At 45.4% G+C, this 24,956-nt stretch overlaps 1 protein-coding gene across 3 annotated transcripts in view; it reads left to right on the top strand.

Annotated features, from left to right (window-relative positions):
• The first annotated feature begins 5,122 nt into the window (after positions 1-5,122).
• The window catches only part of LOC101403705 (zinc finger protein 549-like), a 55,910-nt gene continuing 36,076 nt past the window's right edge, over positions 5,123-24,956 (top strand). The window contains exons 1-4 of one of the 3 annotated variants that reach the window (XM_087421000.1): positions 5,127-5,351; positions 7,444-7,485; positions 9,396-9,522; positions 10,990-11,319. In XM_087421000.1, coding sequence (XP_087277126.1) covers positions 5,205-5,351; positions 7,444-7,485; positions 9,396-9,522; positions 10,990-11,319 — 646 coding nt within the window. In that variant the 5' untranslated portion in view covers positions 5,127-5,204. Of the gene's footprint in view, positions 5,352-7,443; positions 7,486-9,395; positions 9,523-10,989; positions 13,771-24,956 lie in introns of those variants that run through there. The other 2 variants (XM_087420999.1, XM_087421001.1) reach the window with 2 other exon arrangements.

Below are 24,956 nucleotides of genomic sequence, written 5' to 3'. Positions count from 1 at the left end.
CTATTAAATTGGCGGTAATTTTATTTGCATTTTCAAAAGCCTCATTATAAGGAAGGCTGTAATCCTGTAGAGGATCCTCCCATCTGGCCATGGCTTCATGGACTTGACTTGCCCTGAGCAGCAAGGCACAAGGGACATCTGTGGGTTCCACACCTGGTGGAAGGCTGGGGTCTGCCTTCCGTATGTCAGTGGGACTTCCGTGATAACTATAATAGATGTAACATAGCTTCTACAGTGGGCACATCCCATTTATCTTGTTCTTTTGTCCATTGAACATTGATGAATGAGACACAGGCTCAACAGTAGTCTGAACTAGAAGACTGATGATGATATACAGGGTGGAAGTTCCTTACAACTTCTATTATTATTTTACCTTCTTACACTGAATTTATCTTAAACAATTATTTTTTCACTTGCTTTGATTCTAGTTGAGGAAATCATACATCTCTCATGTTTAACTGTTAGTGATGTTGATTTATATCTGTCTATCATTTTCAATATTGAATGAACAATTGCATACCACATGAAGACCTTGAAGAGGATTTTTACCACATTTAATAAATATCCACTCTTAAGGAAATTCATTGCAAAATTTACACTTGCATTTTGGTATTTTTGTATTCAGTATATACAAAAAATTGATAATAGCAACTTCAGCAAGAATAGAAAAGTTGCCTTTTCAATCTCATGGCTGTGTCAGTTCATCTCTCACTCACAAGTCCAAACTCAACTAAATGTAAACAGAGGTTGACCCATTGAAAGTTTTGCAAACTTGTGAAGTAACAGTGAATTGAACTTGGTATCTGCTACAAAAAAGAAAAAAGTGAACTTCCTATTTGTCTGCAAGGGAGAGTTCTAGTTGTCAGGCAATCTCCTCAAAAAAAGCCAGAGTTGCTCTCATTTAAGCTTTTGGGAAGTCTGGCATTCCAGAATTAGTGGGCTTTCAGAAACGGACATGTTTTAAGGATTGATGGACTTCGAGGTGTGTTACTGTGGTTGCTAGTGTTGACTAGTTGACTTTCAGAAGCAGGGTTACTGAAGTGAGGCACTTACTGATGGGCTGTTGTCTAGGAGCCTGGGCTGTCACTGATTGGCTGTCTTTCAGGACTGGGGCCTGAACACTGGCTGAATTTTAGAAGTTTGTGACTATCAGTGATTTGCTACTTATCAGAAGCTGTTACTGGGGTGAGGCTGTTGTTGGCTGGTTGACTATCAGAGGTCATCTGAAGTTACCTCCAATAAACCTTGGTTTCTGTTCATGACTGGAATTTGGCCACAGAACAGTCTTTTCCTTTGCTGAATATGAAAAATGAGCGCCTAATTCTTAGTCCTCCATTAACCTAAAAAAATAAAACAGCCAGTTATTTTACCAGAAAAGTGAGTTTATTCATGAACAGCAAAGAATTGCAATTGGGACAAGCAAGTTATAGCAAAAGCCATTGGCAAGTCCAACAATGAAAGCAGAGAAGTGTTATTTTATAGGGAAAAAGGAGGAAATTGGGACAGGTTGTTTTGAACAAAAGTCCATTGGAGAAAAACAGGAGTTCACTGTGGTGATGGTTTTTCATTGGCTGAGTTGCTGGGGTAGTCAATTTCTGTCTGGGATGCAATGTACATTTCTTCCTGTTGTGGTCTGTAATTGACAATTCTTCCTGTAATTGACTTCCAGTGGTAGTGCACCAGGGCTCCCCCTTCTGGCCTCCCGATTTCCCTTTATTAATTCCCACTCTTCTCTTGTTTTTCTTTAGCCAAACCTGCAGGAGAGATCACGGCATTGTCCGGAACGTTATTTATGGAGATATGTTTTTAAGCTAAAGTTGCCACCAAGTGATTTAATTGCCAATTACAGTGAGAGAAAAATAGCTGTAACTGCTGACTTTGTGTAATGTATTGTAAAAAGCTAAATACAGGATATTTAGGATGTCCTGAAAATGTCAATACAGGACACAGGACATGTGCTGTATACAGAGAACAGCTGGCAGTCCTATTCCCGATGTGTGCCATGCCCCTACTATTGCATCTGAAACCCTGTAAGTGCTCATTGAACATTTGTAGATCAGTAAATACACAACAGCACAACTTCCCTATTCATTTTTACCTTTTTGACAACTCTTTTTATTTTTTTTTTTAATTTCATTTCATTCCTCCAAAGCCCCAGTAGATAGTTGTATGTCATAGCTGCACATCCTTCTAGTTGCTGAATGTGGGACACGGCCTCAGCATGGCCGGAGAAGCGGTGCGTCGGTGCGCGCCCGGGGTCCGAACCCGGGCCGCCAGCAGCGGAGCGCGAGCACTTAACCGCTAAGCCACGGGGCCGGCCCGGGAGACAACTCTTTTTAAATATTGTCTTTACCTCTCCCTCCAAGCTGTTAACGAACGTCTTCAAATATTAAAAATAATCACATTTTGAGACCAAACCCTGAGTGCGGCCAAGGTTTCAGCAAGCCACAGTCTCAGCTTCATCTCTGACTTCTCAGACTCAGTGCCTCTTGTTCAAACTGCACTGAGATCTGAACTTTTTTCCCCATTTGTCACAGATATGTTTCTCTAGAACCATTTCTGCCACTTTCCTTGAAAAACTATAAAATCACTATTAATAACATTCAGTAATGTCCATTTCACAAATGTTTTTTCCAGAGACAATCTCAACTTGCTGTGCAGATAGTGCTGCTGCAGTTACAGGTGAAGTGATAACCCACCTCCCAGCAAGCAGATGAGATCATGAATACCCAAGCCTTTATCTCATGGATAAGATGCCCTTTTGCACACGTGGTCAAATTGTCAGAAAGGCATCCACTGTCTCAGCAGAAGATGGCATGTGATAAGTCCCTCTTCTTTTAGAGAGGTTTCAGATTCCTAAAAGAAATGGAATATATCTCAGATATGGAGTAATAAGTATTATCTGAATACAAATGTTATTCTCTTGCTTGGAACACCATCACAAACTATACAGGTGGGAAAGCTGTTTTCTGGGGGGACCACAGGCACAGCATCACTCTTTCTAATGACTTCAGTGCCTCCTGACATTCCTTCTTCAAGGTCCCCATCATAGCCCTGTCTGGGAGCTTTTCTTATTGTCCCTGACCGAACCTACTGAAGCTCATAAAAACTACTCCTGTGGCTGGCTCCGTGGCATAGTAGTTAAGTTCGGCATGCTCTGCTTCAGTGGCCCAGGTTCACGGGTTTGGATCCTGGGCATGGACCTACACCACTCATCAGCCATGCTGTGGCAGTGACCCAGATACAAAATAGAGGAAGACTGGCACAGATGTTAGCTCAGGGCTAATCTTCCTCAAGCAAAAAAAAAAAGAGGAAGATTGGCAACAGATGTTAGCTCAGGGCGAATCTGCCTCAAGCAAAAAAAAAAACTACTCCAAAACGTCAGTGTCCACGTCTTTGACAAGCAACAAGATAGCTGACAGCTACGAGGGGATGCCAAGTAACATTACGATATGCTGTGTCCCTTTCTATGAGCAGCCTTTGGGAATGTGCTGCAATTCATGCAGTCTAAAATAACAGGTCTGTCCCTTGTAATGCTTAAACCATATACCCATTTTATAATTGTTCCATTTAAGGTTTTCAGAATACTGTCATACTTAAAGAAAGTGATTGGTTTGGAACAGACTGGTCTTGAAGGCCAGGCATTTATTGGGTGGCTCCTAATGGAACTCAGTGGTTATGTGGAACAAACCTCTGGCCTTGACTACCACCCAAATGACTAGGACACTGCACCCTGGGCTTCCCTTGGATGCAGAGAAGGATTTGCCCTGAGCTAACATCTGTTGCCAATCTTCCTCTCCTCAAGGCCAGATAGGCTCATTCAGTGTTCCACTGGTATGACCACCTAGTGGCTGTATTTGTTCCTTCCTTGGGCCTAGATGATGTCATCACTTATAGAAGCCCTGACTAAATTTACTCAACAGGCACTTAACGATAGTCAAGCAAGTATAGCCTTATTAAATACCAAAATGTCTTTAATGAGCAAGGCTGTCTTTCAAAACAGAATGGTCTTAGATATTTTAACTGCATCCCAAGGTGGTGCATGTACAGTCATTCAAACTGAATGCTGATGAATCTTACAATGTGTCATCTTTGCTAAAGCACACATACAATGTTTGTGCAATAATCTAAAAATAGTTCACAATTTACATAACCTATGAGATGCTTCCCCTGTTAATATATACCTCTATGCTTGTCTACTAGATCCGACTATTTTCCCCCAATGTGGATAACTGGGATGAAATAAAAGCCTAGTACTGAGGGACATGATCGACCCAGGGCAGGTAGCAACCACCCTACCACCCTGGCACTGAGGGACAATATTTTGATCATCAATGCTTTCTATCAAAAGATTATTGATCAAAGGGGAAAATGACAAGAGATTTTCACATATTGAGGTATATGGGGTAACTGTGGGTTCAAAACTTATTCAGCTTAAACAAAGAAGCCTGAGTTATGGCCTATCAATCATTGTACATCTGCGTTAACCGTTAAAGAATGCACTCTCTTAAGATAAGGATGCATACTTCCACTCCTGTGCCCGATCCCTAATGCCCACATTAGTCCGTTTCTCGACATCAGGGTCATGTCAATCTGCTAATTTGCAAAGTAATACCCGTTTGAAACTTTGATTAATATGTATCCTGAGTGTGTTTAAAGTAGGTTCTTTGTTCTCAAAAGGTACGACTGTACTGAAAACTATGCTTCTCTGGGAGGCTTTAATCCTTTCTGGAAAAGGCCTTCCCAGATTATAATGCTTACTTTGGCTCAAGTAAAACTCACCTTATCTCTCTCAAAAAAACAAACAGCCCTGTAAACATTTCTGTGAAGTCCTAGACTGCACGCCAAGGAAATCTGGAACGACTCTTTTAAGACCACGCGCAGTCCCTCCCAAGTTGGAGCCTCAGAACTCCATTTCCAGGGCCCCTCACTTTGTCGCTTGCCCTTTATCCCTGAAATCAGGAACCACCTACACTCAGAGGCAGCGCGGGTAACGAAATGGAAACTACATTACCCAGAGAGCTGTGCGGCGTGCGGGGGCGACCGTGAGAGGCAATGACAGCTTTGCAAAGGGACGTTTTCGTGTGCCCGCATCGCGTGGAGGCGGGACTTCCGGCGGTTCCTAGTGGTGTCGGCCATGTTAGTGGTCCTAGCTCAGTTCCCTGGTTGAGAGCGTCCTGAGTTCCTATTAGGGGCCGAAGTAAATGAAAAGACCAGAAGAGACGTTGTCCCCGCTGCATAGAGGCGGCTGTGAGCCCCGACAGAGCCGGGTGGGGACGCGGCGGTCTTGCTCCCGGCCCCACGTTTCCCACAGGTCGGTGGCGGAGGCCGCGCCGATGAACTCGCCTGAGGTGGGTGCTGCGCCCCCGGCTTCCCCCGGTCCCACTCCCGCCTCCGAGCGCTAAAGCCCGGATTGAGGGGCGCGTCCTCTGTGTCCGGAACAGGGGGCGGCGGGTGTGCGGTTCCCGTTTGAGCCGGTGTGCTGAGGGCTGGAGGGAGTTCCCTCAGGGCGGCCTGGGCCGAGGCCTGCAGGTGCTCCTGAGTCGCAGCCTCGGGGTCGCCTGGGGGTTTCTTGTCCCCAGGGAACAGAGAGTGAGGAGGAGTCTCCCCTGCAGAGGAAGGTTGTGAGGGAGGGGAAAATGGGAGCACGTGCCCAGAGTTAGGCGCTTAAAGGGGAAAACCCAGGGTGGAGGACCCGGCGAGGAGGACGGGGCAGCAGACTGCAGGAGAAGGATGGGAGGGGCTGGCCCAGCGCCGTGGCAGTAGAGGAGGGATGTGAGGAGGTTTGGATAGATCTCGAAGATAGGGTCGACGGGATTTCCTGCTGCATGCAGTGCGGCAGTGAGCAAAAGTAGGGAGTGAGGACCATCTCCAGTTTATTTGTGCCTGAACATTTGAAAGAACGGACATGGGGAAGTCAATACGGGGAGCGGGCTTCACAGAGGAGATTAGGAGTTCTATTTTGGACATGGTGATTCTGAGAGGTCTCAAGATGGAGGTGTCAGAAGGTGGAGACATCACTTGGGTAGGTGGACATAGAGGTTTGGAGACCAGGGCAGAGGGCTGGGCTGGAGATGTGAAAGGGAGGAGGGTGTGGACTGGACCAGGGCGTGGCTTGGGGATCAGATTGAGAAGGGAGAGTCTTAAGGCTGTTGTTTCTGATGGGCCCTGTGTTGAGCAGAGGAGGGCTGAGACTTGGAGGACAAGGGACTGGGAGATGGGTATCCCTGCTGCGTCCTCCAGAAACGAGGCAACCTTCCCTGTGAGGGTTCTGTCCTGTGTCTCTAGGAAGTTCTAGACGGTAAGGAATTGGCCTGAGATGGAGACTGAGGTGTGAGGTGGTTTAGATTCTCCACCCTGTAGGCTGAGCAAACCCTGAGGCCACTCCCTGTGGAAGGTTAGCCTGGCTGGTGGAGTGGTTGGGTCCCAGATGAGGGCACTGCAGCCTCACCACCTCCAGCCTTGAGAGCAGGAGAGGACCCACTGTCCAGTCAAGGCCTCTCTGCAGGCTCCCCTCAGGATTATGGTGCAGGCAGGCCGGTTGCTGAAAGGAATAGTAGGTTGACCCGCCTGCTCAGCTCCTCCTTACAGCTCATTAACTTAAAAATGTATGAAACAGTTATTGATTGAAGTACCAGCTAAGCAGTATTTCTCTAAATATGTATAATTGGTAGGTAATTAGAAATGAACATATTTATTAAGTTAAACTTAAGCAAACACTTAATGATTGGTAGGAACTTAATTTACTTCTAGGTACTTCCGAACAGTGGAAAGTTTTATATATATATTATATGTTCTTAAACCTTAAAAGGTGGGAAAAATATCCAGAAGTTCAAAATCCTACCACTTCATTTGCACTGAAAACGTATATAAAACTGTTAATCCTATGGACAGTAATGTGTGATATGTAGTGTCTGCCATGCAGGTTTGATACCAAATCAGCCCTGTGAGGTGGAAACCATTCTTATCTTCATTTTAGATGAGGGCACTGAGTCTCAGGGAGGTTCAGTCCTTGTTCAGAGTTGCACAGCTGGTAAGAAGCAGCACTGAGGGGGCCAGCCCAGTGGCGCAAGCCGTTAAGTGCGCGCACTCACTGTGGCTGCCAGGGTTCGCCGGTTTGGACTCTGGGTGCGCACCAATGCACCGCTTGTCAAGCCATGCTGTGGCGGCGTCCCATGTAAAGTAGAGGAAGATGGGCATGGATGTTAGCCCAGGGCCAGTCTTCCTCAGGAAAAAAGAGGAGGATTAGCAGATGTTAGCTCAGGCCCGATCTTCCTCACAAAAAAAAAAAAAAAAAAGAAGCAGCACTGAGGTCTGAGGAGCTGAGCTTAGACCATCAGCCTGAGATCGCTTTGTACCAGGACAGTGCAGGGGAGGTAGTCAGCTCAGCCTGTAGGGTCCTACTATGGTTACCCATTTCTCATGGCCTTCCTCTACCCACAGGGTCCCACGTCGGTGGCAGAAATGCTTATGGACCCTGCACAGGTGAGTAGAGGGTGTCGCAGGCCTTCACTCACCTCACTTCTCACCCCAATGTTTTTGACATCCCGATATAGAGAAGGGTGGTGTCTGAGACGCTTCACCTCTCTTTCTCCTACTGTTGGGTCAGAAGACAGTGTGATTTCACCAGGCCAAGGGTCCAGAACTCAGTCCCAGGTTATATGGAGCTGTTCCCATTTCTGACAACTGTTGGGACAATGTGTGACAGGGAGTCCTGGGCACAGGATCCAGACAGTTCAAATGTTTGAAGGTGAGACTGAGCCGGAATGTTCGGAAACTGCAAGTATGTTGTATCTTCTGGGAATACAGAGCTGGCGTGGGGTGGTAGGAGTGCACAGGGGTCGGGCCTGGAACGACAACTTCAGCTTCTATGCCTCTAATGTGCAGCACGATGGGAGTGAGGGGACGGTTTGGAGCAGAGAAGTGATGTGATCTGATCCAGATTTGAATAGACTGTCTCTGGCTCAAGTGGAGGAGAGAATGTCGGGGTGAGGGTGGAGGAAGGGAGATCTGGAAGGAAGCTACTACCACAGTGCAGATGAGTGTTGGTGGGTGCTGGACAAGGGTGGTGGCTGTGGAGGTGGGAGGAGAGTTTGGCGTTTGGATCTGTTTTGAAACTAGAACTGACCCCATTTTATGATGTGAGTGAGGGAGCCTGGGAGGTGAGATGAAAGAGGGCGGGGGACTCAGGCCCCAAGATTTTTGGTCTTGTTTGTAAGGATGGCTGTTCCATCCATAAGATGGTTGAAGTCAGCAGTGGGACGCATTTTTAGGAGGAATATGAGGAGTCAGGTTTTGGACATATCACAGATGTTCCACAGGCTCTTATGTGGAGGTGTCCAGTTGGCAGTTGGACACACAGGTCTAGAGTTCAGGGAAGGCCTTCAGATTGGAGACAGCCATGACATAGTAGCCACTATGAACGGGAATGAAGCTGTGGGTCAGATTTGTGAGGGGTCCCATTTGGGCTATGATGTGATGCCATTAGGTAGCAAAGAAGGTGGAGGAGGCCAGGACTAGGTCTCTCAATTGGGCACCAGGATGGTGTTGGTGGGCGTCACAAAGTTAGGTGAGGAAGTGTAGTGGTTGTGAGGTGATGTGCATGTGAGAGGAAGGACGGAAGAGTAAGAAAGGCTTCCAAGAGGAGAAGGGTCATGAGATGGATGCTGAGACATTTCATTGCGGGAGTAAAGATGGCAGTAAGGTCAGTGTGGCTCTTATTATCTGTCTAATGACTCAGCAGTGTTTTGTGGTAACTGTTGGTGGGGCCTGGATTGTTTCAGGCTGGTAGATTAATTTAAGGGGAAATGCGATCACCAGTAGTTTACTAGGCCTGGGGTAATGATGGTGGTTGGGAGTCAGTGTAACTGAGCTTTGAATGATGTTCAGGTGGAGAGAGGAAGGTCCTGACTGCTTATGGGACAATGTGTCCGATGCAGAAGTGGGAGAGGGCCAAGAATCATGAGGTCTTCACATAGGTTTGGGTGACTGCATTAAAGCAAGAAGCAGGACCAGATGGGGAGACCTTCAAATCAGACCTAGAGGCTGTCCCAGGTGTTAGGGGACTTTGGTGTTCTTGGGCAGAATAGGTCACATGTTGCATTTGCTGTGCACTACGTAGATTCCACATGTGGTGTTGCACGTTCATAGGCCATGGAGATGTCTGTGGTGTGGTCCCGGGTGGCCAGAAAGCGTTGCAATGACGAGGTCAGAGACATGAGAGAGGTGCAGTCCAAAGAGTGATGTGTAGGTGAGGATGAGGAAGAGAGTGAATGGAAGGCCCTCAGGACTGGCACTTGGCTTTGTAGTTAATGGATGGCAATTAGATAAATATATATTCAAGCAAGCACAGAAGAAGAAGCTGCTCGTGGACTGAACTGTCCCAATTTTGACAGGGCTGTGTGGTCTTTGAGGACGTCGCCGTTTATTTCTCCCAAGAGGAGTGGGACCTCCTTGATGAGGCTCAGAGACGCCTGTACCGTCATGTGATGCTGGAGATTGTTACACATTTGTCCTCCGTAGGTAAGGCCCTCACACTCACCCCAGTGTCCTGGGCTGGGCTCTGTTCTTCCCCTTTTCCACGGGCAGCTCTCCCATGAGACCATGGGTACCACTACCTTTCCTGGTTTCCTGGCATGTGGATTGTTGGTGCTGGAGCTGGACTGTGTGCACTGTACCCGCTCTCCCCAAACGCCCATCCTGCTGCTTTGAAGAGCTTGCAAGACAGGGCTCAGGACTCAGTAACCTTGAAGTTTGTCTGAGAGATCCCACCAGTTTGTCCCCGGTTGAGTGACTCTGTCTTGATGCTCGGAAGCTCTGTGTCCCAGGCCTTTGCCCTCCCTCTTGTTGACATTTCTTGGGGCCTGCTTGTGCAAGTAATTTCAGGCACCACTGTGGTCACTACTTGTGGGGAGCATGGCATTGTTTTTTTTTTTTGTTTTTTTTTTTTTGTGAGGAAGATTAGCCCTGAGCTAACATCCGTTGCCAGTCCTCCTCTTGTTGCTGAGGAAGATTGACCCTGGGCTAACATCTGTGCCCATCTTCCTCTACTTTATATGGGGCGCTGCCACAGCATGGCTTGATAAGCAGTGAGTAGGTCTGTGCCTGGGATCTGAACCTGCGAACCCCGGGCTGCCAAAGCAGAGCGCACGAACTTAACTGCTACGCCACCGGGCTAGCCCCTTGGCGTTGTTTTTTTAAAGACCCTCTTGAAGTTTTTGTAACTTTAGAATGTGGGATGTCATGGGGTGGGTCACTCTGGGTGCCTGGTGGCCACTCCCTGGTGCCTGACAGGGTGGTGCACTTGCAGGAGAACAATGGCGGGAGAGGCTCACAAGGTCCTGGGCTGGTGCATGGGAGCTGGGAAAGGATTTGAGGTCAGAGCTGAGTTCACATCATGCTGGGAGCCTGTCCTGAGCCCACCATTGCATGACGCCAGGGACGGTGGCCACATCTTACTTCCACCTTTTCTTCCCCATTGTCATTTCTACTCTGACTTCTGTCCGTGTCTCTCCCCAAAAAACACACAGCTATCTGACCTCTGCCTCTCACCCATTCTCTTCCACTGCTCCCTTTGCAGGGCTCTCCAACATTTGACCTACACTGAACGTGGTGAGAGGTCTGTACATATTCTTGAATAGTCCTTGAGCACGAGCTGCTGTGTCACAGTCAGACATTTCTGGATCTGGACACATCTGCTCACTGCTTACCAGTCATCAGCAGCCATGGCCTTGTTCAAAGCCCTTTGCAGAAGAGTGAGTTAGGGACCCTGTCTCTCCTCCCACACTGTACCCCTTCCTTGTGTCCTTGCCTTCATGTGAGCTTCCCAGGCCCAGCTCTGCACAGAAAGCCTTCCTCTTGCTGGCTCTAGTCCTCATTGTCATTCACCAGTCCCATGGACTTATTCATGGATTGTCTGACACTCATTAGTGGGGCTGCCTTCTGCCACCAAAGTCAACCTACACTTCACTAGCATCTCTCTGCTTACAGGTTGTTGGCATGGAGCTCAGGATGAAGAGGCACCTTTTGAGCAAGGTTTTTCTGTGGGATTGTCACATGTCAGGACTCCAGAGCCAGGTTCATCCACCCAGAAGGCCCAGCCACGTGATAGATGTGCCTCACTCTTGAAAGACATTTTGCACCTGGCTGAGCATGATGGGACACACCCCGATCAAGGGCTGTACACTTATGGGACAAGGCTGCACCAGTATCCAAAGAAGCAGATTAGAGATAAACTTTCCATAAAGGACAGTGAGAACTCTTCATTTGTCACAGACCATGGAGTTCCCATGACAGAGAGGACCTCGACATGCACTGAAGGTAGGAAGTGCTTGCCAACCAGCCCAGTCCTTCTCCAGCCCCCGGCCCCTCACAGTGAGGGGAACCCACACAGGGAGACCGATTGCGAGGAGGCCTTTGAAAGTGGAAAAAATGATTACAAGTTCAGTCAGCGTAGAAAAGCCTTCAGCCATAAACAGATACTTGTGGAGCACCAGAAAGTCCACACTGGAGATGGACCTTATGAGTGCAGTGAAAGTGGGACATTGTTTAGGCACAACTCTGACCTCAGTAAACATCAGACAAAGCACACTAAAGAAAACAGTTTTAAGTGTAGGCAGTGTGGGAAATTATTTAGGTACAACTCCAAACTTATTAAACATCAGAGAATTCACACTAGAGAAAGGCCTTATGAGTGCAGAGAATGCGGAAAAGTCTTTATATACAACTCCAGTCTTATTAAACATCAGATGATTCACGCTGGAGAAAGGCCTTATGAGTGCAGTGAATGTGGAAAAATCTTTATATACAACTCCAGTCTCATTAAACATCAGATAATTCATACTGGAGAAAGGCCTTACGAGTGCAGAGAATGCGGGAAAGCCTTTACATACAACTCCAACCTCATTAAACATCAGAGAATTCACAGAGAAAGGCCTTATGAGTGCAGAGATTGCGGGAAAGTCTTTATATACAACTCCAGTCTCCTTAAACATCAGATAATTCACACTGGAGAAAGGCCTTATGAGTGCAGTGAATGTGGTAAAGTCTTTCTATACAATTCCAGTCTCATTAAACATCAGATAATTCATACTGGAGAAAGGCCTTATGAGTGCAGGGAATGCGGAAAAGTTTTTACAGACAACTCCAATCTTATTAAACATCGGAGAATTCACACTAGAGAAAGGCCTTATGAGTGCAGAGAATGCGGGAAACTCTTTACGTACAACTCCAATCTCATTAAACATCGGAGACTTCACACTGGAGAAAGGCCTTATGATTCTGGTGAATGTGGGAAAGTCATTACAGAGAACTCCAGTCTCATTAAACATCAGAGAATTCACACTAGAGGAAGGTCTTGTAAGTGCAGAGAGTGCGGGAAAGTCTTTACATGCAACTCCAGTCTCATTAAACATCAGAGAAGTCACTCTGGAGAAAGACCTTATGAGTGCAGTGAATGTGGGAAAATGTTTCCATACAACTCCAGTCTCCTTAAACATCAGAGAATTCACGCTCAAGAAAGGCCTTCTGAGTGCAGAGACTGCGGGAAAGTCTTTATGTGCAACTCCAGTCTCAATAAACATCAGAGAATTCACACTGGAGAAAGGCCTTTTAAGTGCAGTGAATGCGGGAAACTCTTTACATACAACTCCAATCTCATTAAACATCGAAGAAGTCACACTGGAGAAATGCCTTATGAGTGCAGTGAGTGCAGGAAAGTATTTACAGACAACTCTAGTCTCATTAAACATCAGAGAATTCACACTCGAGATAGGCGTTATGAGTGTAATGAATGTGGGAAAGTCTTTACATACAATTCCAATCTCATTAAACATCAGAGAATTCACACTGGAGAAATGCCTTATGAGTGCAGTGAATGTGGAAAAGTCTTTACAGACAACTGCAGTCTTATTAACCATCAGAGAATTCACACTGGAGAAAGGCCTTATGGGTGCAGTGAATGTGGGAAAGTCTTTACATACAAATCCAATCTTATTACACATCGGAGAATTCACACTGGAGAAATGCCTTACGCGTGCAGTGAATGTGGGAAGACCTTCATTAGAAAGTTCCAACTCCTTCAGCATCAGACACTCCACACTGGAGAACGGCCTTATGAGTGCAGTGAATGTGGTAAAGCTTTCCACAGCAATATTACACTTGTTGGGCATCAGAAAACCCACACTGCAGAAAAGTCTTATGAGTGTAGGGAATGTGGGATATTCTTTACGTGCAACTCCTACCTCATTAAACATCGGAGAGTTCACAGTGGAGAAAAGCCTTATAAGTGCAGTGAATGTGGGAAGGCCTTCTTCTTCAAATGTATGCTTGTTGAGCATCAGAAAATCCACTCTGGAGAAAGGCCTTATCACTGCACTGTATGTGGAAAGGCTTTTCTTAGAAAGCTTCAACTTGTTTATCACCAGAGAATGCACACTGGAGAAAGGCCTTATGAGTGCAGTGAATGTGGGAAATCCTATAGCTGTAACTCCAGCCTCAATAAACATCGGAAAATTCACGCTGGAGAAAGGCCTTATGTGTGTGGTGAATGTGGGAAAGCTTTCATCCTCAAATATAAACTTATTGAGCACCAGAAAATCCACAGTAGATAAAAGCCTTATGAGCGCAGTGAATGTGGGAAATTCCTTAGAGGCAATGCCAATCTCATTAAAGATAGGAGTTTTGCTGGAGAAAGGCCTTATGGGTGCTGCAAACGTGGATACTTTTTTAGGGACAGCTCAAACCTCCATATACATCAAGAGTTCACTGGAGAAACACCTTAGGAGTTTAGCCATTGTGGAAAGTTCTTGAGGTGCAGCTCCACACTCCTAAGCATTGGAGACTTCACCCTGGAAAAAGACTTATGAGTTTGCTTCCACTGTTTGGCTTGTGCGTAATATTACAAGCATGAGTGTAGCAATCTCTCTCTCTTTTTTTTTTTTTCCTTGAATGGATGCTGCTTTTTTAAAAAAATTTTTTGTTTATTGCAGTAACATTGGTTTATAAAACATTGTATAAATTTCAGGTATACATCGTTATACTTCTATTTCTGCATGGATTACATCACGTTCTCGTGTTCACCACCCAAATACTAATTACAGTCCATCACCACACACATGTGCCTAATGATCCTTTTCGTCCTCCTCCCTCTCCTCTTCCCCTCTGGTAACCACCAATCCAGTCTCTGTCTCTATGTGTTTGTTTGTTGTTGTTAGCAATATCTCTTTGAGGCTCTGCTTTCAGAACTGCTGGTTCATATGCTACTTCAATTTTTAGGTTTTTTGAGGAACTGTTTTCCATAGTGGCTGTACCATTTTATATTCCCACCAACAGTGCACAGGGATCCAGTTTCTCCAAATCCTTGCCAAAATTTTTTAGTCTTTTTTTGGTATTAGCTATCTTAATGTGTGTATGATGGTGTCTCATTGTGGTTTAGATTTGCGTTTTCCTCATGTTTGCTGGTGTTGAGTATCTTTCTATGTACTTGTTGGCCATTTGTGTATCATCTTTGGAGAAATGCCTGTTCAGATCCTTTGCCTATTTTTTTTTTTTATAATTTTATTTATTTTTCTTCCCCCAAAGCCCCAGTAGATAGTTGTATGTCATAGCTGCACATCCTCCTAGTTGCTGTATGTGGGACGTGGCCTCAGCATGGCCAGAGAAGCGGTGCGTCGGTGGGCGCCCGGGATCCGAACCCCGGGCCGCCAGCAGTGGAGCGCACACTTAACTGCTAAGCCACGGGGCCGGCCCCCCTTTGCCTATTTTTAAGTTGAATGGTTTTGTTGCTTACCTTTGGGAGTCCTTGTATGTTCTGATATTATCCCCTTATCAGATACATGATTTGCAAATATTTTGTTGTTTTGTGGGTTGCCTTTTCACTCTGTTGATTGTATCCTTTCATGTACAGAAGATTTTTCTTTTGATATAGTCCAATTTATCTATTTTTACTTTTGTTGTATGTGCTTTCGGTGTCATATCCAAGAAATCACTGGCATTGGGAATGTGGTCTTTAGTTTTTGTTTTTTCTTTAGATAAAAAGAAGAATGAAAAAAACAGTAGGAATTGAAAGATGAGGAGATAAAAGAAAGAAAATAAAGTAGGGACTGATAATATGATGCAGAAGGAATAGAGGAGAAAATTCAGATTTTATTGACTACCTGTTATGTGTCTTGTGTTCAGGGCTTTCACAATCACCATCTCAGGAAATCCGCAAACCAATTGGCTTATTTGAGAAAAGTCAACAGGGAGTATGATATAGTAAATGGAAAGAGAATAGTGTTAGAGATCTGGGAACCAATCTCAGATTTTAGTATCTGGTAGTATTGTGTTGTTGTTGTTGAGGAAGATTAGCCCTGAGCTAACATCTCTTGCCAGTCCTCCCCTTTTTTTTTTTTGGTGAGGTAGACCAGCCCTGAGCAAACATCTGCTGCCAATCCTCCTCTTTTTGCTGAGGAAGATTGGCCCTGAGCTAACATCCGTGCCCATCTTCCTCCATTTTATGTGTGGGACACCTGCCACAGCGTGGCTTGATAAGCAGTGCCTAGGTCTGTGCCTGGGATCTGAACCTGCGAACCCTGGGCTGCCAAAGCAGCGCACACGAACTTAACCACTACGCCACTGGGCGGGCCGCAATCCTCTTCTTGCTGAGGAAGATTGGTCCTGGGCTAACATCTGTGCCCATCTTTCTCTATATGTGGGACACCTGCCACAGCATGGCTTGATAAGCAGTGCGTAGGTCCATGCTCGGGATCCAGACCCATGAACCCTGGGCCACCGAAGTGGGGTGTGCGAACTTAACCACTATACCACTGGGCCAGCCCCTCTGGTAGTAGTTTTTTAATTCCACAGTGCAATGTATATTAGATGAAGAATTGATTGTACATCTAAATTTAATGCTTTCTGTTTTATAAAACTCATGACAAAATTTAGAGTTGCAGGATTGAGAGAAGACATTTAAAATATCTACATCTGCTCAGTATTAGACAAACAAGATTTAGATTTGTATTTCAGAGTATGTTGTCAAAGTCCCCACAAATGAACTAAAGTATGAGCATGTCCTCAACAAGAGAGGAAAACCAGGTGGCTGTCAAGGCAATGAATAGATGCTCAAGCTTAATAGTATTAAAGGAAAGCAAATTAAATGTAAGCATATTACTGTAAGTCCTTCTAATTTCTAAACTGGGAAGCAGGTGTGAGATGATGTGGAAGCAATCATGTAAACCTCACCAGAGGATCTAGGGCTGTACTGATGATGTATGTTTTATTTTTCTTTGTTAAATACCTGTGAATGGAATGGCATGGTTAGAGTTGGTGAATGATTTAACATTTTTTAAATTAAACTTTATATTTTGAGCAGCTTTCAGTTTACAGAGAAATTCAGCAGAAAGTAGAGAGTTCCCATATTCCCCTTCGCAACCACCATCCCCACACCTGAAGTTTCCCAATAAGGCATCTTGTTTTAGTGTGGTACATTTCTTACAACTGATGAGGCAAATGATGATTATTAACTAAAGTCCACAGATTACATTAAGGTTCAATCTCTGTGTTTTTCATCCTGTGGGTTTTGACACGTGTATAATGTCATATTGCCACTATTCCAGTGTGATACAGAGTAGTTTCACTGCCTTAATAATCCCCTGTGCTCCACCTATTTACCCACCTTCTTCTCTCTCCTCTCCCCTGACAACCACTGACTTTTTGTGTGGGTGTGTCGTACAAACAATATGAAATCAAACCAATGTTAGATTTGCAGTGCGTTATTATTGCCTATAGGTACAATGATGTACAGTAGGTATGTAGAGCCTATTCATGCGTGTGAACTGAAACTTTGTAACTTTGTGCCTGTTGATTGATAACTCCTCATTTCTTCCTTCCCCCAGCCCCTGGTAACCACCATTCCAGTCTTTGATTTTATGAATTTGACTATTTTATATTCCTCATATAAGTGGAATCATGTGGTACGTGTCGTTCTGTGTCTGGCTTATTTCACTTAGCATAATATCTTCAAGGTGCGTCCATGTTGTCACATATTGCAAAATTTCCTTCTTTTTAAAGGCTGAATAATATTCTACTGTATGTACATATCATATTTTCATCATCCATTCATCTGTTGATGGGTATTCAGGTTGTTTCCTCATCTTAGCTATTGTGAATAGTGCTTCAGTGAACACAGAACAGCTAATATCTCTTCCGGGTCTTGATTTCAGTTTGTTTGGATATATACTCAGAGGTGGGACTACTGCATCCTATGGTAGTTCTATTTTTAGTGTTTTGAGAAACCTCTGTACTATTTTCCAGAGCAGCTGCACCATTTTACATTCCCACCAAAAGTGTACAAGAGTTCCAGTTTCTCATATCCTTACCAAGACTTGTCTTTTGCTTTTTTGATAATAGCCATCCTGACAGGTGTGAGGTAATATCTCATTATGGTTCTGATTTGCATTTCCCTGATGATTAGTGACAATGAGCATTTTTCCCCATACCTGTTGGCCATTTGTATATCTTCTTTGGAGAAATGTCTAGTCAAGGCTTTATCCCATTTTTAAATCAGGTTAGTTTCTTGGTATTGAGTTGTAGGAGATCTTTCTGTGTTTTGGAGATTAACCCTGTATCAGATATATACTTTGCAAATATTTTCTCCCTTTCAGTTGGTTGCTTTTTCTCTCTGTAATCACTGATCTTTTTACTATCTCCGTAGTTTTGCTTTTTCTGGAATGTCATATACTTGGAATCATCTACTATGTAGCCTTTTCTGATTGGCTTCTTTCATTTAGTAATATGCAGTTAGGGTTCCTCCCTGTCTTTTCATGATTTGATAGTATATTTCCTTTTATCACTGAATAATATTGCTTGTATGAATGTATCAAAATTTGTTTATCCATTCTTCTATGAAAGGATATCTTGGCTGCTTCCAAGTTTTGACAACTATGAATAAAGCTGCTGTACATCAGTGTGGCGATATTGTGTGGATATAACCTTTCCACTCATGTGTATACATGTCAAGGAGCATGATTGCTGCATCCTATGGCAAGAGTATATTTCGTTTTGTGAGAAACTGTCAAACTGCCTTCCAGGGATGCTATACAGTTAGATTTACCACAAGCAATGAATGAGAGTTCTTGTTGCTCCACCTCCTTGCCAGCATTTGCTGTTGTCATTATTTTGAATTTTAGCCATTCAAGTGGGTGGGGGTAGTGGTATCCCGTTGTTTTTTAACTTGTTGGCTTTTTGTTTATCTCAGTTCCCTATTGACATATGATGTTGACCATCTTTTCATATTCTCTTAACAGTGTCTTTTGCAGAAAAGATATTTTTGATTTTAGTCAACTCCAGCTTATGCAGTTTTCCTTCATAAATTGTGATTTTGGTGTTGTATCTCAAAATTTACCACAAAACCTAAGGTCTCCTATGTTATCTTCTAGGGGTTTTATAGTTTTGTGTTTTACATTTAAGTCTTTAATCCATTTTGAGTGAATTGTTGTGTAAAGTGTAAGTTCTGTGTATAGATTCATTTTTTTTTTTCACTTGTGGCTGTTGAATTCTAGCACCGTATGTTGAAAAGACTATCCTTTTTCCATTGAACTGCCTTTGCTCCTTTGTCAAAGATAAGTGGACAATAATTGTGTGGATCTATTTCTGGGCTCTCTGTTTAAACTTTTTTGCATCTGTTGGTCATGTGGTAGGGTTTTTTTGTTTGTTTTGGTCTTTTATTCTCTTCATATGATACATTCCATTGATTGGTGTTCAGATGTTAAACCAATCTTGCATCCCCAGTTAGACAAATCCCACTTGCACATGATGTATTATCCTTTATATATCTTGCAGAATCAGGTTTTTTGATAATTTTTTATGTGTTTTAAATCTATATAGATAAGGGTTAATTAGTCTGTAGTTTTCATGTGTTGTCTCTGTCACGTTGAGATCAGAGGAATTCTCACCTCATAGAATGAGTAGGGATATGTTCCTTCTCTTTTTTTTCTGGCAGAATTTGTGAAGATTAGTGACGTTTCTTCTTTTTTTTTTTTTTTTTGTGAGGAAGATCAGCCCTGAGCTAATGTCCGATGCCAATCCTCGTCTTTTTTGCTGAGGAATATTGGCCCTGGGCTAACATCCGTGCCCATCTTCCTCTGGTTTATGTGGGACACCGCCACAGCATGGCTTGACAAGCGGTGCGTTGGTGCGCACCTGGGATCCGAACCTGGGAATCCCGGGCCGCTGAAAAGCGGAGTGCACGCACTTAACCGCTGCACCCCTGGGCTGGCCCCACATTTCTTCTTTTAAATGTTTGATAGAATTCCCTTCTGAAGGCATCTGGGCCTGGGATTTCCCTGTGGGAAGATTTTCAATGACTTATTTAGTATTAGTTCTCTATAGGTTTTCTCCCTGTTATGTCAATTTTAAGAATTTGTGTCTTTGAAGGAATTTGTACATCTCATCTAAGTTGTTTAAATTATGGTAGATAAGTTGTTCATACTATTTCCTTTTGATACTTTTAATTTTTGTAGCGTCACTAGTCAGATTTCCCCTCCATTCCTGATTTTCTTTTTTTCGTGTGTGTGAGGAAGATCAGCCCTGAGCTAACATCCATGCTAATCCTCTTCTTTTTGCTGAGGAAGACCGGCTCTGAGCTAACATCTATTGCCAATCTTCCTCCTTTTTTTTTTTTTTCCCCAAAGCTCCAGTAGATAGTTGTATGTCATAGTTGCACATCCTTCTAGTTGCTATATGTGGGACACGGCCTCAGCGTGGCTGGAGAAGTGGTGCATCGGTGTGCGCCTGTGATCCGAACCCGGGCTGCCAGTAGTGGAACGCGAGCACTTAACTGCTAAGCCACGGGGCCGGCCCTCTGGATTTCTTAATTTCTCTTTTTTCTTATGGTTTTGGCGGTCTACCTAAAGTTGTCAATTTCATTGATTGTTCAAAACAACCACTTTTTGTTTCATCACTTTTTTTTTTTTAATTCATTTTTTTCCCCCAAAGCCCCAGTAGATAGTTGTATGTCATAGCTGCACAGCCTTCTAGTTGCTGTATGTGGGACGCGGCCTCAGCGTGGCTGGAGAAGTGGTGCATCGATGCGCGCCCGGGATCCGAACCCGGGCCGCCAGCAGCGGAGTGCATGCACTTAACCGCTAAGCCACGGGGCCGGCCCTGTTTCATCACTTTTTATGGTATAGATTTTGTCTGTTTTCTATATCAATGAGTTTTGTTCTTCTCTTTATAAATAAAGCCTATTTATTCACCATCAGCTGCATTTGGCAGAGACTCAAAGGCAAGCAGAGGAGTGGGAATACTTTATAATGGAAAAAAGGTAAGGTTTCAGTCATGCCCTGATTATGGAATGCTGGTGTGGGGAAGCAGCAGGGGGCCTAAGTAGAACTAGGACTCCTTTGTGATTTGTTAGGGGTACATAGTTGGCTTTGTCTGGTTGGTCCTAAGAGGGAAGTGTGGGCCAAACTTAGGGAAGGTGCCAGGAATTAATCAAGTCCCTAACTGTCAACCATTTTGTGATGTATTGTAAAAAGCTGAATACAGGCTATTTAGGGCATCCTGACAAAGTCAACATAGGAAGCAGAACCAACTCATTAAATACAGGTCATGTCCTTGAATTGTGCCCAGGTCTTCATTTACAAAGGTGACTGAATGGCAGCATGGAGAGGTCAATGCCATTGAACGGCAAGTTGTGTTACTCAACACTTCCCTGTGTTATGAGTTTCTTACTTTTTAAATTTTTTTATTTATTTATTTTTCCCCCCAAAGCCCCAGTAGATAGTTGTATGTCATAGCTGCACAGCCTTCTAGTTGCTGTATGTGGGACGCGGCCTCAGCATGGCTGGAGAAGCGGTGCGTCGGTGCATGCCTGGGATCCGAACCCGGGCCGCCAGCAGCGGAGTGCGTGCGCTTAACCACTAAGCCACGGGGCTGGCCCGTGAATTTCTTAAATTAACATTTGCTAAGTGGAACACAGGGTGCCAGATGGTGAGTCACGGTTCCACAACAGACCGAGACCACAACAGAAGTCAAAATAGGGAAGTTTATTACAGGTCCTGGAGGAAGTACATGGCACACCTCCAGGGGCCACACAGGGAGGTCAAGGCAGGTTGCTGGCAGAGAGAGGCATGTGGCAGGACCTGGGGCACATGCCTTTATTAGGGTTTGTGGGTACAGTGCTTTGGGGTCCACGGGCTTAAGTCCAGGTTGGTCAATTCAAACCATAAAGAGCGGGGTTTTGTTAAGCTCCAAGGCGGGACATAGGGCATACAGGTGCTGGGAGGCAGGGGAGATTTGATCACAAGGGCCTTTGGGAAGTCATATCAGAAACTTATTTGATTGTGACTCTGTGGGCTGCTGTCTAGGGCAGCTATTTCTGTGAGGGGTGAGTGTCAGTTTAAAGTCCCTGCAGGCTGCTTGGCCACACAAAATGGAAGCCGAGGCGGCGATACCATGGAGTAACTTAGCTAAACTTGCAACACCCTGGAAATGAGACGCATGGCACACTAGGGAGGTCCACATGAAACCTTGTCACATACAGGAAGGAGGGGGTGGGGGAGAATCTGGGATTATGCTTTTATGAGTAAGGTGGCAGGGAGTACCTAGGTGGTCATCCCCTGTCGGGCAGGAAGCCAGAACACACATTGGAGTTTGTTCTCAGGGTGTTTGTAATAGGAGTTTTGCGAGCCTAGGAATGCTGACTTGCAACAGGGAGAAGTACACATCTTTCACTATTGTTTGGCCTTATGATAAATGAATGCTAAATAGACTAATACAGAATCTAAGAAGACAGAACAGTCCTATATATGCAGACAGCTGACAACCCTATTCCCGGTGTGTCCCAGGCACCTACTGAACATTGCTTAGATCAGTAAATACATGGCACAGCTTTCCTATTCATTTTCACTTTTCTGGCAAGTCTTTCAAAATATCGTTTCTATTCCTCCAAGCAATTAACGGGCCACGTTTTCAAGTGTGAAAAAGAATCACGTTTTGGAGACAAAAGCCTGAGTGTGGCCAAGGTTTCAGCATAGCCACAGTTCAGCTCCCTTCTCTGACTTTTCAGACTTCACCGTCTCTTGCTTAAACTTCACTGAGGTATGACCTTATGACCTTTTTTTTTCATGTCACAAGTATGTTTCCCTAGAACTATTTCTGCTACTTTCTTTGGATAACTACATAATCATTCTTAATACCTTCTAGTAATCTCCATTTCACAAGTGGTTTTCACAATAATTTGAACTCCCTGTGAAGACACTATTGGAATTTCAGGTGACATGATAAATCACTTCCCAGCAAGAAGATGAGATGATGGGATCCCATACGTTTGTCTTGGGGACAAGATGCTCCCAAGAGCACACACTGTGCCGGCAGAAAATGGCATGTGATAAGTCACCATTCTTTTCAGATAGGTTTCAGATTCTTAAAAGAATTGCAAAATACCTTATATGGAATAAATAAAAAATAAATATTATTTGAAGAAATGTGTTTCTCACTGAGTTCGAACACAATCACGGACTACACAGGCAGGAAAGATGTTTTTCTAGGGATCAGAGGCACAGTTACCCCCTTTCTCCGTGTTTCTGTGCCTCCTGTCATCCCTCCTCCATCTTTTCCACCGTGGCTGTGTCTGAAGTCTTTTCTTTCTTCTCCTGGGCCAAATATTGCAGAAGCTCATTAAGTTGACTCCCGAGCTTCAGTCTACATGTATTTGAAAAGTGACAAGATAGCTGACAGCTATGAGTGGTCATAGAGTGTCATTACAATATGGTCCCTTTGGATGTGTAGCCTTTGGCAACTTGCTGTACTTCACAAGGTCTGAAATAACAGGTCTCTAACCTTTTGGTGACTTCCTAGACTGCTCTCCGAGAAATCTGGGTATGTTCCCGTTAAGAGCAAGAGAAGCCCCGCCCCACCCTTGGAAGCTCGGAACTCCTTGTCCCGGGACCCCTGAACTTGCCACTTGGCCTTTATTTGTCACATCAGGAGCGAGTTTTGCTCTGAGATTCGGTCGGTAGTGGCTGTAGCGGAAACTACAATACCCAGAAGTCCCCACGGTGAGCGGCGGTGACTGAGCCAATGATGGGTTAGGAGAGCGAAGCTTACGTGATTGCGCGTCGTGTGGGGCGGGGCTTCCGGGATTGTTTCTCGTCCGCCGGGTTGCTCGCGGTTTTTCCCGGTTCAGGAGCCTGGAGGCGCTTGGTGGGCACCCAGGTGACGGAGCGAAAAAGCGTGACAGAAGACGTTCTCCCCGCTGCACAGAGGCTATTGTGAGCCCCGACAGAGCCGGGTGGGGACGCGGCGGCCTTGCTCCCGGCCCCGCCTTTCCCACAGGTCGGTGGTGGAGGCCGCGCCGATGAAGTCGCGTGAGGTGGGTGCTGCGTCCCCGGCCTCCCCCGGCCCGACTCCCGCCTCCGAGCGCTAAAGCCCGGATTGAGGGCCGCGGCCTCTGTGTCCGGAACAGGGGGCGGCGGGTGTGCAGTCCCGGTTTGAGCCGGTGTGCTGAGGGCTGGAGGGAGTTCCCTCAGGGTGGCCTGGGCCGAGGCCTGCAGGTGCTTCTGAGTCGCAGCCTCGGCGGCGCCTGGGGGTGTCTCGTCCCCAGGGAACAAGGTGAGGAGGAGTCTCGCCCGCAGAGGCAACCTGAGCAGCTGGAAGCCATGGGAGGTTGTGGGGGGCGGCGGTTGGGAGGGGCGTGCCTGGAGCTCGAGGTTGAAGTGGGTAAGAGCAGGATGCGAATGGAGGCCGGTGAGGTCACCGCCACAGACCCCAGGGGAACTATGGTAGGGGAGGGACCAGGGTGGTGGCCCGAGGGGAGATGTGATGAGATTCTGGATGGATTTCAACAATAGAGCCTCCAGGTTTTCCTGAAGCATCACGTAAACCTGTGAGCAAAAGTAGGGAGTGAAGGACCGTCTCAAGGTTTCTTTCCCTGAGTTCCCTAAAGTGTAAAGACGGGGGAGTCAGCGCAAGAAACAAGTTTCATGGGAAGATCATGAGTTGGATTCGGGACATGTAATCCTAAGATGTCTGAAGATGGAGATGCACTGAGGTAGAGACATCACATGAGTATGTGGACGTAAAGGTGTGGAGGCCCAGGAAGGAACCTGGGCTGGAGCTATCAGCGGGGTGGAGTGTGTGGACTGGACCGGGGCATGGCCTGGGTTCAGATTGAAGAGAGTGTCTTAAGATCATTATTTCTGATGGGCCTTGTAGTAAGTGTCAGGAGGGTTGAGACTTTGAGTGTGGGGCATAGGGGTTTCAGCATTTCTGATGCTCCCTCTGTAAAGGAGGATATCTGGCATAAGAGGTATTTTGGCCTGTGTGCGTGGAAAAGGATGCCTGGATGTGATAAGTTGGTGGCCTGGATGGAGATAGAGATGTAAGGTGGTGTAGACTCAGCCCTGCAGGTCTGCTGATCTTCGGGGACAATCCCTGTGGGACAAAGTAACAATCAAGTTTGTGGAGCAGAGGGGTTCCAGACAAGGGCACTGCTGTCTCACCTCCTCCACCTCTCAGGGCAAGAGGAATGAAGGAGTGCCACCCTCAAGGGGCTCCTGCAAGCGTCCTTCAGAGGATCGTGTAGCAGGTAGGCTTGTTTGCTGAAAGGAAGAGTAACTGAACTGCCTGCTGAGAGTCTCCCTACAACTCATTAAATTCATAATGTATGAAACACTTATTGATTAAAACGTTGGTTAACCAATATCCTTCTAAATCTGTACACATAGTCAATTAGAAATGAACATCTTCGGGCCGGCCCCGTGGCTTAGCGGTTAAGTGCTTGTGCTGCGCTGCTGGCGGCCCGGGTTCGGATCCCAGGTGCGCACCGACACACCGCTTCTCCGGCCATGCTGAGGCCGTGTCCCACATACAGCAACTAGAAGGATGTGCAGCTATGACATACAACTATCTACTGGGGCTTTGGGGGAAAAAATTAAATAAATAAAATTATAAAAAAAAAAAAGAAATGAACA

Source organism: Ceratotherium simum, chromosome 33, assembly GCF_057802395.1.
Source record: "Ceratotherium simum simum isolate JZ-2026a chromosome 33, ASM5780239v1, whole genome shotgun sequence".
Taxonomy (NCBI): domain Eukaryota; kingdom Metazoa; phylum Chordata; class Mammalia; order Perissodactyla; family Rhinocerotidae; genus Ceratotherium; species Ceratotherium simum.
This window is presented reverse-complemented; position numbering and strand designations above follow the sequence as displayed.